At 51.4% G+C, this 16,391-nt stretch overlaps 1 protein-coding gene across 1 annotated transcript; it reads left to right on the top strand.

The window, feature by feature from the left end:
- Positions 1 to 92: 92 nt before the first annotated feature.
- On the top strand, positions 93 to 15,664 carry LOC118966671 (slit homolog 2 protein-like; the record flags this gene model as incomplete). The annotated part of the gene is made up of 9 exons (XM_036989422.1): positions 93 to 230; positions 5,336 to 5,576; positions 5,897 to 6,027; positions 6,413 to 6,567; positions 7,315 to 7,457; positions 10,085 to 10,242; positions 11,068 to 11,282; positions 13,715 to 13,755; positions 15,341 to 15,664. Coding segments are annotated over 9 exons (1,315 nt in total), but the record flags the coding sequence as incomplete, so codon positions are not given.
- Positions 15,665 to 16,391: the final 727 nt, after the last annotated feature.

The raw sequence follows: 16,391 nt of genomic DNA, 5'->3' as shown, positions 1-16,391 counted from the left end.
TGTGTGTGTTCCAGGTGTGAGTGTTGTATTAACAGTGTGTGTGTGTGTGTTCCAGGTGTGAGTGTTGTATTAACAGTGTGTGTGTGTTCCAGGTGTGAGTGTACCCCAGGCTACGTGGGGGATCAGTGTGAGCTGGACTATGATGACTGTGAGGAGAACAAGTGTCAGAACGGAGCTCAGTGCATTGATGCGGTCAACGGATACACCTGTGTCTGTCCTGAGGGATACAGGTAACAGGACACACAAGCACACACACACACTCACACACACACTCACACACTCACACACACACACACACACACACACACACACACACACACACACACACACACATACAGTACTAGTCAGAAGTTTGGACACACTAGAACACCTACTCATTCCAGGGTTTTTCTTTATTTCTACTATTTTCTACATTGTAGAATAATAGTGAAGACATCAAAACTATGAAATAACAAATATGGAATCATGTAGTAACCAACAAACTAACCAAAAAAGGGTTAAACAAATAAAAATATATTTTTATATTTGAGATTCTTCAAAGTATCCACCCTTTGCCTTGATGACAGTTTTCCACATTCTTGGCATTCTCTCAACCAGCTTCATGAGGTAGTCACCTGGAATGCATTTCAATTAACGGGTGTGCCTTAAGTTAATTTGTGGAATTTCTTTCCTTCTTAATGCGTTTGAGGGGGTAGTTAACCTGAACGTTCATGATGAGGTAGGGGCTGGTTTAGTACCAGTCTGTAGGGGTAGTTAACCTGAACGTTCATGATGAGGTAGGGGCTGGTTTAGTACCAGTCTGTAGGGGTAGTTAACCTGTTATCCTGAACGTTCATGATGAAGTAGGGGCTGGTTTAGTACCAGTCTGTAGGGGTAGTTAACCTGAACGTTCATGATGAGGTAGGGGCTGGTTTAGTACCAGTCTGTAGGGGTAGTTAACCTGAACATTCATGATGAGGTAGGGGCTGGTTTAGTACCAGTCTGTAGGGGTAGTTAACCTGAACGTTCATGATGAGGTAGGGGCTGGTTTAGTACCAGTCTGTAGGGGTAGTTAACCTGAACGTTCATGATGAGGTAGGGGCTGGTTTAGTACCAGTCTGTAGGAGTAGTTAACCTGAACGTTCATGATGAGTTAGGGGCTGGTTTAGTACCAGTCTGTAGGGGTAGTTAACCTGAACGTTCATGATGAGGTAGGGGCTGGTTTAGTACCAGTCTGTAGGGGTAGTTAACCTGAATGTTCATGATGAGGTAGGGGCTGGTTTAGTACCAGTCTGTAGGGGTAGTTAACCTGAATGTTCGTGATGAGGTAGGGGCTGGTTTAGTACCAGTCTGTAGGGGTAGTTATCCTGAACGTTCATGATGAGGTAGGGGCTGGTTTAGTACCAGTCTGTAGGGGTAGTTAACCTGAACATTCATGATGAGGTAGGGGCTGGTTTAGTACCAGTCTGTAGGGGTAGTTATCCTGAACGTTCATGATGAGGTAGGGGCTGGTTTAGTACCAGTCTGTAGGGGTAGTTAACCTGAACGTTCATGATGAGGTAGGGGCTGGTTTAGTACCAGTCTGTAGGGGTAGTTAACCTGAACATTCATGATGAGGTAGGGGCTGGTTTAGTACCAGTCTGTAGGGGTAGTTAACCTGAATGTTCATGATGAGGTAGGGGCTGGTTTAGTACCAGTCTGTAGGGGTAGTTAACCTGAACATTCATGATGAGGTAGGGGCTGGTTTAGTACCAGTCTGTAGGGGTAGTTAACCTGAACGTTCATGATGAGGTAGGGGCTGGTTTAGTACCAGTCTGTAGGGGTAGTTAACCTGAACGTTCATGATGAGGTAGGGGCTGGTTTAGTACCAGTCTGTAGGGGTAGTTAACCTGAACGTTCATGATGAGGTAGGGGCTGGTTTAGTACCAGTCTGTAGGGGTAGTTAACCTGTTAACCTGAACGTTCATGATGAGGTAGGGGCTGGTTTAGTACCAGTCTGTAGGGGTAGTTAACCTGTTAACCTGAACGTTCATGATGAGGTAGGGGCTGGTTTAGTACCAGTCTGTAGGGGTAGTTATCCTGTAGCACCACCTTGTGGCTCATATGTAGAACAGAATCAGACATTTAGAACAGAACAACAGAATAGAACAGAACAGGAGCAAAGTAGAACAGAATAGAACAGAACAGGTGCAGAGTATAACAGAATAGAACAGAACAGGAGCAGAACAGAACAGACCAGGAGCAGAACAGGAGTAGAACAGAACAGAACAGGAGCAGAGTAGAACAGAATAGAACAGAACAGGAGCAGAACAGGAGCAGAATAGAACAGAACAGGAGCAGAAGAGGAGCAGAACAGAACAGAACAGGAGCAGAATAGAACAGAACAGGAGCAGAATAGAACAGAACAGGAGCAGAACAGAACAGAACAGAACAGGAGCAGAACAGGAGCAGAACAGAACAGACCAGGAGCAGAACAGGAGCAGAATAGAACAGAACAGGAGCAGAGTAGAACAGAATAGAACAGAACAGGAGCAGAACAGAACAGAACAGGAGCAGAACAGGAGCAGAACAGGAGCAGAACAGAACAGACCAGGAGCAGAACAGGAGCAGAACGGACCAGGAGCAGAACATACCAAACCAGGAGCAGAACAGACCAGGAGCAGAGTAGAACAGACCAGGAGCAGAATAGAGCAGACCAGGAGCAGAATAGAGCAGAACAGGAGCAGAATAGAGCAGAACAGGAGCAGAGTAGAACAGAACAGGAGCAGAACAGAACAGGAGCAGAACAGGAGCAGAGTGGAACAGAACAGGAGCAGAGTAGAACAGAACAGGAGCAGAACAGGAGCAGAGTAGAACAGAACAGACCAAACCAGGAGCAGAACAGACCAGGAGCAGAGTAGAACAGAACAGACCAAACCAGGAGCAGAACAGACCAGGAGCAGAACAGACCAGGAGCAGAACAGGAGCAGAATAGAACAGAACAGAAGCAGAATATAACATGTACCCCACACATACAATTATCTGTAAGGTTTGAATTTCAAACACAGATTCAACCACAAAGACCAGGGAGGTTTTCCAATGCCTCACAAAGAAGGGCTCTTATTGGTAGATGGGTAAAAAAAACAGTCACTACAAATATACAGGTGTCCTTCCTAACTCAGTTGCCGGAGAGGAAGGAAACCGCTCAGGGATTTCACCATGAGGCCAATGGAGACTTTAAAACAGTTACAGAGTTTAATGGCTGTGATAGGAGAAAAATGAGGATGGATCAACAACATTGTAGTTACTCCACAATCCCAACCTAAATGACAGAGTGCAAAGAAGGAATCCTGTACAGAGTACAACTATTCCAAAACATGCATCCTGTTTGCAACAAGGCACTAAATTTATACAACAAATGTTGCAAAGCAATTAACTTTTTGTCCTGAATACAAAGTGTTATGTTTGGGACAAATCCAATACAACACATTACTGAGTATCAGTCTCCATATTTTCAAGCACAGTAGCTGCGTCATGTTATGGGTATGCTTGTCATCATTAAGAACTGTGGAGTTTTTCGGGATAAGAAAAGTTCTCGAGGAAGACCTGGTTCAGTCTGCTTTCCAACAGACACTGGGAGATTAATTCACCTTTTAGCAGGACAATAACCTAAATCAGAAGGCCAAATATACACTGGAGTTACTTACCAAGAAGACATGGAATGTTCCTGAGTGTCCGAGTTACAGTTTTGACTTAAATCGTATTGAAAATCTATGGCAGAGACCTGAAAAGGGTTGTCTAGCAATGATCAACAACCAACTTGACAGAGCTTGAAGAATTATGAAAATAAAAAATGGGCAAATGTTGTACAATCCAGGTGTGGAAAGCTCTTAGAGACTTACCCAGAAAGACTCCCAGCTGTAATGACTCTTAGAGACTTACCCAGAAAGACTCAACAGCTCTTAGAGACTTACCCAGAAAGACTCCCAGCTGTAATGACGCTTAGAGAATTACTCAGAAAGACTCAACAGCTGTAATGACTCCTAGAGACTTACCCAGAAAGACTCCCAGCTGTAATGATTCTTAGAGAATTACCCAGAAAGACTCAACAGCTATAATGACTCCTAGAGACTTACCCAGAAAGACTCCCAGCTGTAATGACTCTTAGAGAATTACCCAGAAAGACTCAACAGCTGTAATGACTCCTAGAGACTTACCCAAGAAGACTCCCGGCTGTAATGACTCTTAGAGACTTACCCAAGAAGACTCCCAGCTGTAATGACTCTTAGAGACTTACCCAAGAAGACCACCAGCTGTAATGACTCTTAGAGACTTACCCAAGAAGACTCCCAGCTGTAATGACTCTTAGAGACTTACCCAAGAAGACTCCCAGCTGTAATGACTCTTAGAGACTTACACAAGAAGACTCCCAGATGTAATGACTCCTAGAGACTTACCCAAGACGACTCCCAGCTATAATGACTCTTAGAGACTTACCCAAGAAGACTCCCAGCTGTAATGACTCTTAGAGACTTACCCAAGAAGACTCCCAGCTGTAATGACTCTTAGAGACTTACCCAAGAAGACTCCCAGCTGTAATGACTCTTAGAGACTTACCCAAGAAGACTCCCAGCTGTAATGACTCTTAGCGACTTACCCAAGACGACTCCCAGCTGTAATGACTCTTAGAGACTTACCCAAGAAGACTCCCAGCTGTAATGACTCTTAGAGACTTACCCAAGACGACTCCCAGTTGTAATGACTCTTAGAGACTTACCCAAGACGACTCCCAGCTGTAATGACTCTTAGAGACTTACCCAAGAAGACTCCCAGCTGTAATGACTCTGAGAGACTTACCCAAGACGACTCCCAGCTGTAATGACTCTGAGAGACTTACCCAGGAAGACTCCCAGCTGTAATGACTCTGAGAGACTTACCCAAGAAGACTCCCAGCTGTAATGACTCTTAGAGACTTACCCAGGAAGACTCCCAGCTGTAATGACTCTGAGAGACTTACCCAAGAAGACTCCCAGATATTATCACTGTGATTCTAACTCGGGGGGGGGGGGGGGGGGGGGGGGGGTGAATATTTATCTAATCAATATAATATATTAGTGGTTAATTTTTCCATTAATGTTTTACGTTATCATTTTTCTATATATTTTGTGTCAATCTTTTTTTTATTCCACAACAACAACAACAACAACAACAACAAAAGAGTGTAAACTCTTTCTGATGGCATCTAAGAGTGCTGATCTATGATCAGTTTATCTTGTTTGCCTGACAATGAACATGATTACATGGACATAGGGGAACCTGATCCTAGATCAGCGGTCTGTTCTGTGAGTCCCTGATGGTTGTTTTGTTTTGTTTTCAGCGGTCTGTTCTGTGAGTTCTCTCCTCCCATGGTTCTGCCGCGCACCAGTCCCTGTGACGACCACGAGTGTATGAACGGAGCGCAGTGCGTTGTCGTGGAGACGGACCCCCGCTGTCAGTGTCTCCATGGTTACGAGGGCGAGTGGTGTGAGACGCTAGCCAGTGTCAACTTTGTCAACCGACGGTCTTACCTGCAGCTGCCCTCTAGTCTAATCACACCTGAGACAAACATCACACTACAGGTACACACACACACACACACACACACACACACACACACACACACACACACACACACACACACACACACACACACACACACACACACACACACCGCAAACACACATATCATCATCACTTCCTTGACTGACTTATAACTATATAATATAAGGGGTGATTAAACAATGGTGTGTGTGTGTGGTGTGTGTGTGTGTGTGTGTGTGTGTGTGTGTGTGGTGTGGTGGTGTGTGTGGTGTGTGTGTGTGTGTGTGTGTGGTGTGTGCGTGCGTGCGTGCGTGCGTGCGTGCGTGTGTGTGTGTGTGTGTGTGTGTGTTTCTGTCAGATTGCTACAGATGAGGACAGTGGTGTGTTGCTGTATAAAGGAGACAAGGACCACATTACCATAGAGTTGTATAGAGGACGTCTCCGTGTCAGCTACCACACTGGAACAAACCCTGCCTCTGCTATATACAGGTAACATATACACACACACACACACACACACACACCATAACACACACCATACCACACACACACACACCATAACACACACCATACCACACACACACATTTCATGATTTGGTTGGCTCTAATTGTGTTGCTGTTTCCTCTCTCTCTCTCTCTCTCTCTCTCTCTTTGTCCTCCATCTCTGTCTTCCTCTCCCCCCCCCCCTCTCTCTCTCTCTCTCTCTTTCTCTCCTCTCTCTCTCTTTCTCTCCTCTCTCTCGCTCTCTCTCTCTCTCTCTTTGTCCTCCATCTCTCCCCCCCTCTCTCCCCCCTCTCTCCTCTCCTCTCTCTCTCTCTCTCTCTCTCTCTCTTTGTCCTCCATCTCTGTCTCCCCCCCCCCTCTCTCCTCTCAGTGTGGAGACAGTAAATGATGGTGTATTCCATGTGGTAGAGTTGGTGGCATCAGATCAGACTGTGTCTCTGTCTATTGATGGAGGACCAGTCAAGTCTATCAACTCTCTGAGTAAACAGTCAACACTCAGCATTGATTCTCCTCTATACCTGGGAGGTACGTTATACACTGTGTGTGTTAGGGAAGAGGGGGTTTCTGGGACGTTTTGTAGCTCCCTCTAGCTTAGCAGGCTATAAAACGTGTTGGTTCCATATGTGAAGTATCATCTCTCTCTGTGTGTCTCTCTTCTTCTCTTTCTTTCTCTGTCTCTCTTCTTCTCTTTCTTTCTCTGTGTGTCTCTCTTCTTCTCTTTCTTTCTCTGTGTCTCTCTTCTTCTCTTTCTTTCTCTGTGTGTCTCTTCTTCTCTTTCTTTCTCTGTGTGTCTCTCTTCTTCTCTTTCTTTCTCTGTGTGTCTCTCTTCTTCTCTTTCTTTCTCTGTCTCTCTTCTTCTCTTTCTTTCTCTGTGTGTCTCTCTTCTTCTCTTTCTTTCTCTGTGTGTCTCTCTTCTTCTCTTTCTTTCTCTGTGTGTCTCTCTTCTTCTCTTTCTTTCTCTGTGTGTCTGTCTCTCTACATTCAATTAAATTTAAAGGGCTTTATTGCCATGGGAAACACATGTCAACATTGCCAAAGCAAGTAAAATAGATAATAAACATCAGTGAAATCAACAATAAAAAATTAACAGTAATAATTACACTTACAGAACTCTCTCTCTCCCTCTCTCTCTCTCTCTCTCTCTCTCTCTCTCTCTTTCTCTCTTTCTCTCTCTCTTTCTCTCTTTCTCTTTCTCTCTCTCTCTCTCTCTCTCTCTCTCTCTCTCTCTCTCTCTCTCGCTCCCGCTCCCTCTCCCTCTCTCCCTCTCTCCAGGTATGCCAGATCGTTGGTCAGTCTCTGCAGCGCTGCAGTCTGGAGTTGGGGGGCAGAACGGGACCAGCTTCCACGGCTGTCTCAGGAACCTCTACATCAACGGACAGCTGCAGGATCTGGGGGTCGGACTGGAGCAGGGACAGGTACAGGACCTGGGGGTCAGACTGGAGCAGGGACAGGTACAGGACCTGGGCGTCAGGCTGGAGCAGGGACAGGACCTGGGGGTCAGACTGGAGCAGGGACAGGTACAGGACCTGGGGGTCAGACTAGAGCAGGGACAGGTACAGGACCTGGGGGTCAGACTGGAGCAGGGACAGGACCTGTGGGTCAGTCTGGAGCAGGGACAGGACCTGGGGGTCAGACTGGAGCAGGGACAGGTACAGTACCTGGGGGTCAGACTGGAGCAGGGACAGGTACAGGACCTGGGGGTCAGACTGGAGCAGGTACAGGACCTGTGGGTCAGTCTGGAGCAGGGACAGGACCTGGGGGTCAGGCTGGAGCAGGTACAGGACCTGGGGGTCAGACTGGAGCAGGGACAGGACCTGGGGGTCAGACTGGAGCAGGGACAGGTACAGGACCTGGGGGTCAGACTGGAGAAGGGACAGGTACAGGACCTGGGGGTCAGACTGGAGCAGGGACAAGACCTGGGGGTCAGACTGGAGCAGGGACAGGTACAGGACCTGTGGGTCAGACTGGAACAGGGACAGGGACAGGACCTGGGGGTCAGACTGGAGCAGGGACAGGTACAGGACCTGGGGGTCAGACTGGAGCAGGGACAGGGACAGGACCTGGGGGTTAGACTGGAGCAGGGACAGGACCTGGGGTCAGGCTAGAGCAGGGACAGGACCTGGGGATCAGACTGGAGCAGGGACAGGACCTGGGAGTCAGGCTGGAGCAGGGACAGGACCTGAGGGTCAGGCTGGAGCAGGGACAGGACCTGGGGGTCAGACTGGAGCAGGGACCTGGAGGTCAGGCTGGAGCAGGGACAGGGACAGGACCTGGGGGTCAGACTGGAGCAGGGACCTGGGGGTCAGGCTGGAGCAGGGACAGGACCTGGGAGTCAGGCTGGAGCAGGGACAGGACCTGGGGGTCAGTCTGGAACAGTGACCTGGGGGTCAGTCTGGAACAGGGACAGGGACAGGACCTGGGGGTCAGACTAGAGCAGGGACAGGACCTAGGGGTCAGCCTGGAGCAGGGACAGGTCCTGGGGGTCAGGCTGTAGCAGGGACAGGACCTGGGGGTCAGACTGGAGCAGGGACAGGACCTTGGGGTCAGACTGGAGCAGGGACCTGGGGGTCAGACTGGAGCAGGGACCTGGGGGTCATTTTGGAGCAGGGACCTGGGGGTCAGACTGGAGCAGGGACAGGACCTGGGGGTCAGGCTGGAGCAGGGACCTGGGGGTCAGACTGGAGCAGGGACCTGGGGGTCAGACTGGAGCAGGGACAGGTGCAGGACCTGGGGGTCAGGCTGGAGCAGGTACCTGGGGGTCAGACTGGAGCAGGGACAGGACCTGGGGGTCAGACTGGAGCAGGGACCTGGGGGTCAGACTGGAGCAGGGACAGGACCTGGGGGTCAGACTGGAGCAGGGACCTGGGGGTCAGACTGGAGCAGGGACCTAGGGGTCATTTTGGAGCAGGGACCTGGGGGTCAGACTGGAGCAGGGACAGGACCTGGGGGTCAGGCTGGAGCAGGTACCTGGGGGTCAGACTGGAGCAGGGACAGGACCTGGGGGTCAGACTGGAGCAGGGACCTGGGGGTCAGACTGGAGCAGGGACAGGACCTGGGGGTCAGACTGGAGCAGGGACCTGGGGGTCAGACTGGAGCAGGGACAGGACCTGGGGGTCAGACTGGAGCAGGGACCTGGGGGTCAGACTGGAGCAGGGACCTGGGGGTCAGACTGGAGCAGGGACCTGGGGGTCAGACTGGAGCAGGGACAGGACCTGGGGGTCAGACTGGAGCAGGGACCTGGGGGTCAGACTGGAGCAGGGACAGGACCTGGGGGTCAGACTGGAGCAGGGACCTGGGGGTCAGACTGGAGCAGGGACAGGACCTGGGGGTCAGACTGGAGCAGGGACCTGGGGGTCAGACTGGAGCAGGGACCTGGGGGTCAGACTGGAGCAGGGACCTGGGGGTCAGACTGGAGCAGGGACCTGGGGGTCAGACTGGAGCAGGGACCTGGGGGTCAGACTGGAGCAGGGACAGGACCTGGGGGTCAGACTGGAGCAGGGACCTGGGGGTCAGACTGGAGCAGGGACAGGACCTGGGGGTCAGACTGGAGCAGGGACCTGGGGGTCAGACTGGAGCAGGGACCTGGGGGTCAGACTGGAGCAGGGACCTGGGGGTCAGACTGGAGCAGGGACAGGTGCAGGACCTGGTGGTCAGGCTGGAGCAGGTACCTGGGGGTCAGACTGGAGCAGGGACCTGGGGGTCAGACTGGAGCAGGGACAGGTGCAGGACCTGGTGGTCAGGCTGGAGCAGGGACAGGACCTGGGGGTCAGGCTGGAGCAGGGACAGGACCTGGGGGTCAGACTGGAGCAGGGACAGGACCTGGGAGTCAGACTGGAGCAGGGACATATATTGAAACACTGGCATTATGAAGGAAGATCAAACATACAGCAAAACCAACCAAATAAAACTCTAATCTTTACACACATGGAAACACACACACACCCAGGAGGTTTCCCTCACCTGGAAAAGGCTGGTTCGGAGACAATGTCAAAGACTAAACCAGCTGTTCCTCCTCTAAACTGAACCCTGTTGTGTTTTCCAGACTGGGGTCGAAGCTGGATGCCAGCCATGCCAGGCAGGTGTGTGTGGCCAGGGTGAGTGCCACCCAACCGGTCAGAGAGGCTTCTCCTGTACCTGCCACCCTGGATGGACCGGAGACCGTTGTCAGGACCAGGTCAACAACCCCTGTGATGGGAACAAGTCAGTGGACTGGGGATGGGGGTGATGGGTGAGGGGAGGATGGGGGTGAGGGTGAGGGGGAGGATGGAGAGGAATGAGTGAGGGGAAGGGAGGGGTGGCGATCCATTTCAATTGTATTTCTCCTCCCCCTCCCCCATCTCTCTCTCTCTCCTTCCTCTCCCTCCCCTCTCCCTCCCCCATCTCTCTCTCTCTCCTTCCTCTCCCTCCCCCATCTCTCTCTCTCCTTCCTCTCCCTCCCCTCTCCCTCCCCCATCTCTCTCTCTCTCCTTCCTCTCCCTCCCCTCTCCCTCCCCCATCTCTCTCTCTCTCCTTCCTCTCCCTCCCCTCTCCCTCCCCCATCTCTCTCTCTCTCCTTCCTCTCCCTCCCCTCTCCCTCCCCCATCTCTCTCTCTCTCCTTCCTCTCCCTCCCCTCCCCCTCCCCCATCTCTCTCTCTCTCCTTCCTCTCCCTCCCCTCTCCCTCCCCCATCTCTCTCTCTCTCCTTCCTCTCCCTCCCCTCTCCCTCCCCCATCTCTCTCTCTCTCCTTCCTCTCCCTCACCTCTCCCTCCCCCATCTCTCTCTCTCTCCTTCCTCTCCCTCCCCTCTCCCTCCCCCATCTCTCTCTCTCTCCTTCCTCTCCCTCCCCTCTCCCATCTCTCTCTCTCTCCTTCCTCTCCCTCCCCTCTCCCTCCCCCATCTCTCTCTCTCTCCTTCCTCTCCCTCCCCTCTCCCTCCCCCATCTCTCTCTCTCTCTCCGTCCTCTCCCTCCCCCATCTCTCTCTCTCTCCGTCCTCTCCCTCCCCCTCCTCTCTCCCCCCCCCATCTCTCCCTCCTCCTTCCTGCAGGTGTATCCATGGTTCATGTCTTCCTATCAATTCCTACTCCTACTCCTGTCGCTGCCAGCCAGGATTCCTCGGGGTGCTGTGTGACGAGGCAGACCAGGAAGTGCTGGACCCCTGTCAGCTGACCAGATGTAAACATGGGAAATGTAGGCTGTCTGGCCTGGGCAAGGCCTACTGTCAATGTAACCCAGGATACACGGGGGACGCCTGCGACAGAGGTGAGGGAGGGAGGGAGGGAGGGAGGGAGGGTCTCCACATCGGTCTCATCTGGCCACTGTCTGTCTGTTCATCTGTCTGTCTGGTCTAACTCTCTGCTGTCTGTCTGTTAGTGTTTTAACCCTGTCTGTCTGCTCTAACTCTCTGCTGTCTGTCTGTTAGTGTTTTAACCCTGTCTGTCTGCTCTAACTCTCTGCTGTCTGTCTGTTAGTGTTTTAACTGTCTGTCTGCTCTAACTCTCTGCTGTCTGTCTGTTAGTGTTTTAACCCTGTCTGTCTGCTCTAACTCTCTGCTGTCTGTCTGTTAGTGTTTTAACTGTCTGTCTGCTTTAACTCTCTGCTGTCTGTCTGTTAGTGTTTTAACCCTGTCTGTCTGCTCTAACTCTCTGCTGTCTGTCTGTTAGTGTTTTAACTGTCTGTCTGCTCTAACTCTCTGCTGTCTGTCTGTTAGTGTTTTAACTGTCTGTCTGCTCTAACTCTCTGCTGTCTGTCTATTCATCTGTCTGTCTGGTCTAACTCTCTGCTGTCTGTCTGTTAGTGTTTTAACTGTCTGTCTGCTCTAACTCTCTGCTGTCTGTCTGTTCATCTGTCTGTCTGGTCTAACTCTCTGCTGTCTGTCTGTTAGTGTTTTAACTGTCTGTCTGCTCTAACTCTCTGCTGTCTGTCTGCTAGTGTTTTAACTGTCTGTCTGCTCTAACTCTCTGCTGTCTGTCTGTTCATCTGTCTGTCTGGTCTAACTCTCTGCTGTCTGTCTGTTCATCTGTCTGTCTGCTCTAACTCTCTGCTGTCTGTCTGTTAGTGTTTTAACCCTGTCTGTCTGCTCGTGTTTTAACCCTGTCTGTCTGCTCTAACTCTCTGCTGTCTGTCTGTTAGTGTTTTAACCCTGTCTGTCTGCTCTAACGCTCTGCTGTCTGTCTGTTAGTGTTTTAACCCTGTCTGTCTGCTCTAACTCTCTGCTGTCTGTCTGTTCATCTGGCTGTCTGCTCTAACTCTCTGCTGTCTGTTCATCTGTCTGTCTGTTCTAACTCTCTGCTGTCTGTCTGTTAGTGTTTTAACCCTGTCTGTCTGCTCTAACTCTCTGCTGTCTGTCTGTTAGTGTTTTAACCCTGTCTGTCTGCTCTAACTCTCTGCTGTCTGTCTGTTAGTGTTTTAACCCTGTCTGTCTGCTCTAACTCTCTGCTGTCTGTCTGTTCATCTGTCTGTCTGCTCTAACTCTCTGCTGTCTGTGTGTTCATCTGTCTGTCTGTCTGTCTGTTAGTGTTTTAACCCTGTCTGTCTGCTCTAACTCTCTGCTGTCTGTCTGTTAGTGTTTTAACTGTCTGTCTGCTCTAACTCTCTGCTGTCTGTCTGTTAGTGTTTTAACTGTCTGTCTGCTCTAACTCTCTGCTGTCTGTCTATTCATCTGTCTGTCTGGTCTAACTCTCTGCTGTCTGTCTGTTAGTGTTTTAACTGTCTGTCTGCTCTAACTCTCTGCTGTCTGTCTGTTCATCTGTCTGTCTGGTCTAACTCTCTGCTGTCTGTCTGTTAGTGTTTTAACTGTCTGTCTGCTCTAACTCTCTGCTGTCTGTCTGCTAGTGTTTTAACTGTCTGTCTGCTCTAACTCTCTGCTGTCTGTCTGTTCATCTGTCTGTCTGGTCTAACTCTCTGCTGTCTGTCTGTTAGTGTTTTAACTGTCTGTCTGCTCTAACTCTCTGCTGTCTGTCTGTTCATCTGTCTGTCTGCTCTAACTCTCTGCTGTCTGTCTGTTCATCTGTCTGTCTGCTCTAACTCTCTGCTGTCTGTCTGTTAGTGTTTTAACCCTGTCTGTCTGCTCTAACTCTCTGCTGTCTGTCTGTTAGTGTTTTAACCCTGTCTGTCTGCTCTAACTCTCTGCTGTCTGTCTGTTAGTGTTTTAACCCTGTCTGTCTGCTCTAACGCTCTGCTGTCTGTCTGTTAGTGTTTTAACCCTGTCTGTCTGCTCTAACTCTCTGCTGTCTGTCTGTTCATCTGGCTGTCTGCTCTAACTCTCTGCTGTCTGTTCATCTGTCTGTCTGTTCTAACTCTCTGCTGTCTGTCTGTTAGTGTTTTAACCCTGTCTGTCTGCTCTAACTCTCTGCTGTCTGTCTGTTAGTGTTTTAACCCTGTCTGTCTGCTCTAACTCTCTGCTGTCTGTCTGTTAGTGTTTTAACCCTGTCTGTCTGCTCTAACTCTCTGCTGTCTGTCTGTTCATCTGTCTGTCTGCTCTAACTCTCTGCTGTCTGTGTGTTCATCTGTCTGTCTGCTCTAACTCTCTGCTGTCTGTCTGTTAGTGTTTTAACCCTGTCTGTCTGCTCTAACTCTCTGCTGTCTGTCTGTTAGTGTTTAAACCCTGTCTGTCTGCTTTAACTCTCTGCTGTCTGTCTGCTAGTGTTTTAACTGTCTGTCTGCTCTAACTCTCTGCTGTCTGTCTGCCCCAGCCTCCTCTGATCCACCGCCCCCCGGCAGAGGGGTCACCCAGGTGAGATTCTCAGGGTCAGAGGTCAGAGGTCAGCCCTTTGCCCCGCCACCCCCTCTCCTTAACCCATCCTCCTCCACAGCCAATCACATTGGAGACCATGCTCCTCCACAGCCAATCACATTGGAGACCATGCTCCTCCACAGCCAATCACATTGGAGATCTTCCGTTCCACATGAGCTTGTTTCAACCTCAGCCACCCGCCACCCATCAGCCACCCTCAGCCACCCATCCTCTGCTCTCTCCTTTCACACTCTTCCTTCCTTGTTCCTTCGTTATCTCCCTCCTTCCTTCCTTCCTTCCTTCCTCCCTCCCTTCCTTCCTTCCTTCCTTCCATCCATCCATCCATCCATCCACACCTCCTCCCATCTCTCTCCCTCTCTGTCATCTATTCCTCTAACTACCGCCCCTCTCTTTCTAAACCCTTCTTCTCTCTCTCTCAGCCCTTCTCTCTCTCTCTCTCTCTCAGCCCTTCTTCTCTCTCTCTCTCTCTCTCAGCCCTTCTCTCTCTCTCTCTCTCAGCCCTTCTTCTCTCTCTCTCTCTCTCAGCCCTTCTCTCTCTCTCTCTCAGCCCTTCTCTCTCTCTCTCTCAGCCCTTCTTCTTCTCTCTCTCTCAGCCCTTCTTCTCTCTCTCTCTCAGCCCTTCTTCTCTCTCTCTCTCTCTCAGCCCTTCTTCTCTCTCTCTCTCTCAGCTCTTCTTCTCCCTCTCTCTCTCTCAGCTCTTCTTCTCTCTCTCCCTCCCTCTCTCTCTCAGCCCTTCTTCTCTCTCTCTCTCTCAGCTCTTCTTCTCCCTCTCTCTCTCTCAGCTCTTCTTCTCTCTCCCTCCCTCTCTCTCTCAGCCCTTCTTCTCTCTCTCTCTCTCAGCCCTTCTTCTCTCTCTCTCTCTCTCAGCCCTTCTTCTCTCTCTCTCTCTCAGCCCTTCTTCTCTCTCTCTCTCTCTCTCTCTCAGCCCTTCTTCTCTCTCTCTCTCTCAGCTCTTCTTCTCCCTCTCTCTCTCTCAGCTCTTCTTCTCTCTCTCCCTCCCTCTCTCTCTCAGCCCTTCTTCTCTCTCTCTCTCTCAGCTCTTCTTCTCCCTCTCTCTCTCTCAGCTCTTCTTCTCTCTCTCCCTCCCTCTCTCTCTAAGCCCTTCACTCTCTCTCTCCCTCCCTCTCTCTCTCAGCCCTTCTTCTCTCTCTCTCTCTCAGCTCTTCTTCTCCCTCTCTCTCTCTCAGCTCTTCTTCTCTCTCTCCCTCCCTCTCTCTCTAAGCCCTTCACTCTCTCTCTCCCTCCCTCTCTCTCTCTCAGCTCTTCTTCTCTCGCTCCCTCCCTCTCTCTCTAAGCCCTTCTCTCTCTCTCTCCCTCCCTCTCTCTCTAAGCCCTTCTTCTCTCTCTCTCTCTCTCTCTCTCTCTCTCTCTCTCTAAGCCCTTCTTCTTCTTCTCTCTCTCTCTCTCTCTCTCTCTCTCTCTCTCTCTCTCTCTCTCTAAGCCTATCTTCTCTCTCTCTCTCTCTCTCTCTCTCTCTAAGCCTATCTTCCCTCCCTCTCTCTCTCTCTCTCTAAGCCTATCTTCTCTCTCTCTCTAAACCCTTCTTCTCTCTCTTCCCCTGTAGAGGTGGTCTGTCGAGGGGAACGGCTCCGAGCTGTCTACCAGCTCCAGAGGGGCTATTCGGCGTGTGAAACCCAGGAGAAGGTCTCCCGTCTAGAGTGCCGTGGCTCCTGTCCGGAGGGGGCTGAAGGGGGGGGCGGGAGCGGCTGCTGCTCCCCTTTACGTTCCAAACGCAGGAAATACACCTTCCACTGCACCGACGGCTCCTCCTTCGTACAGGAAGTGGAGAAGGTGGTGAAGTGCGGCTGTACAAAGTGTCCTCCCTCGTAAAACGTCCCCCCTTTACCCTGGGATGAAAGGTTCCGCCTCCTGTTCCTGCTCCTGTCTCTCTCTGGAAGGAAACCCATCCCCCTCTCCTCCTCTGACCTCATCACCCTCTCCTCCTCCGACCTTATCCCCCTCCCCCTCTCCTCCTCTGACCTCATCCCCCTCTCCTCCTCCGACCTCATCCCCCTCTCCTCCTCCGACCTTATCCCCCTCCCCTCTCCTCCTCTGACCTCATCCCCCTCCCCCTCTGACCTCATCCCCCTCTCCTCCTCCGACCTTATCCTCCTCCCCCTCTCCTCCTCCGACCTCATCCCCCTCCTCCTCTGACCTCATCCCCCTCTCCTCCTCCGACCTTATCCCCCTCCCCTCTCCTCCTCCGACCTCATCCCCCTCCCCCTCTGACCCCATCCCCCTCTCCTCCTCCAACCTCATCCACCTCTCCTCCTCTGACCTCATCCCCCTCTCATCCTCCGACCTTATCCCCCTCCCCTCTCCTCCTCCGACCTCATCCCCCTCCCCCTCTGACCTCATCCCCCTCTCCTCCTCCGACCTTATCCCCCTCCCCCTCTCCTCCTCTGACCTCATCACCCTCTCCTCTCCTCCTCTGACCTCATCCCCCTCTCCTCCTCCGACCTTATCCCCCTCCCCCTCTCCTCCTCTGACCTCATCACCCTCTCCTCCTCCGACCTTATCCCCCTCCCCTCTGACCCCATCCCCCTCTCCTCCTCCAACCTCATCCACCTCTCCTCCTCTGACCTCATCCCCCTCTCATCCTCCGACCTTATCCC

The sequence above is a fragment of the Oncorhynchus mykiss genome, chromosome 10, assembly GCF_013265735.2.
Source record: "Oncorhynchus mykiss isolate Arlee chromosome 10, USDA_OmykA_1.1, whole genome shotgun sequence".
NCBI classification, from domain to species: Eukaryota; Metazoa; Chordata; class Actinopteri; order Salmoniformes; family Salmonidae; genus Oncorhynchus; species Oncorhynchus mykiss.
Note: the sequence above shows the minus strand (reverse complement) of the source record. Positions and strands in the feature narration are given on the sequence as shown.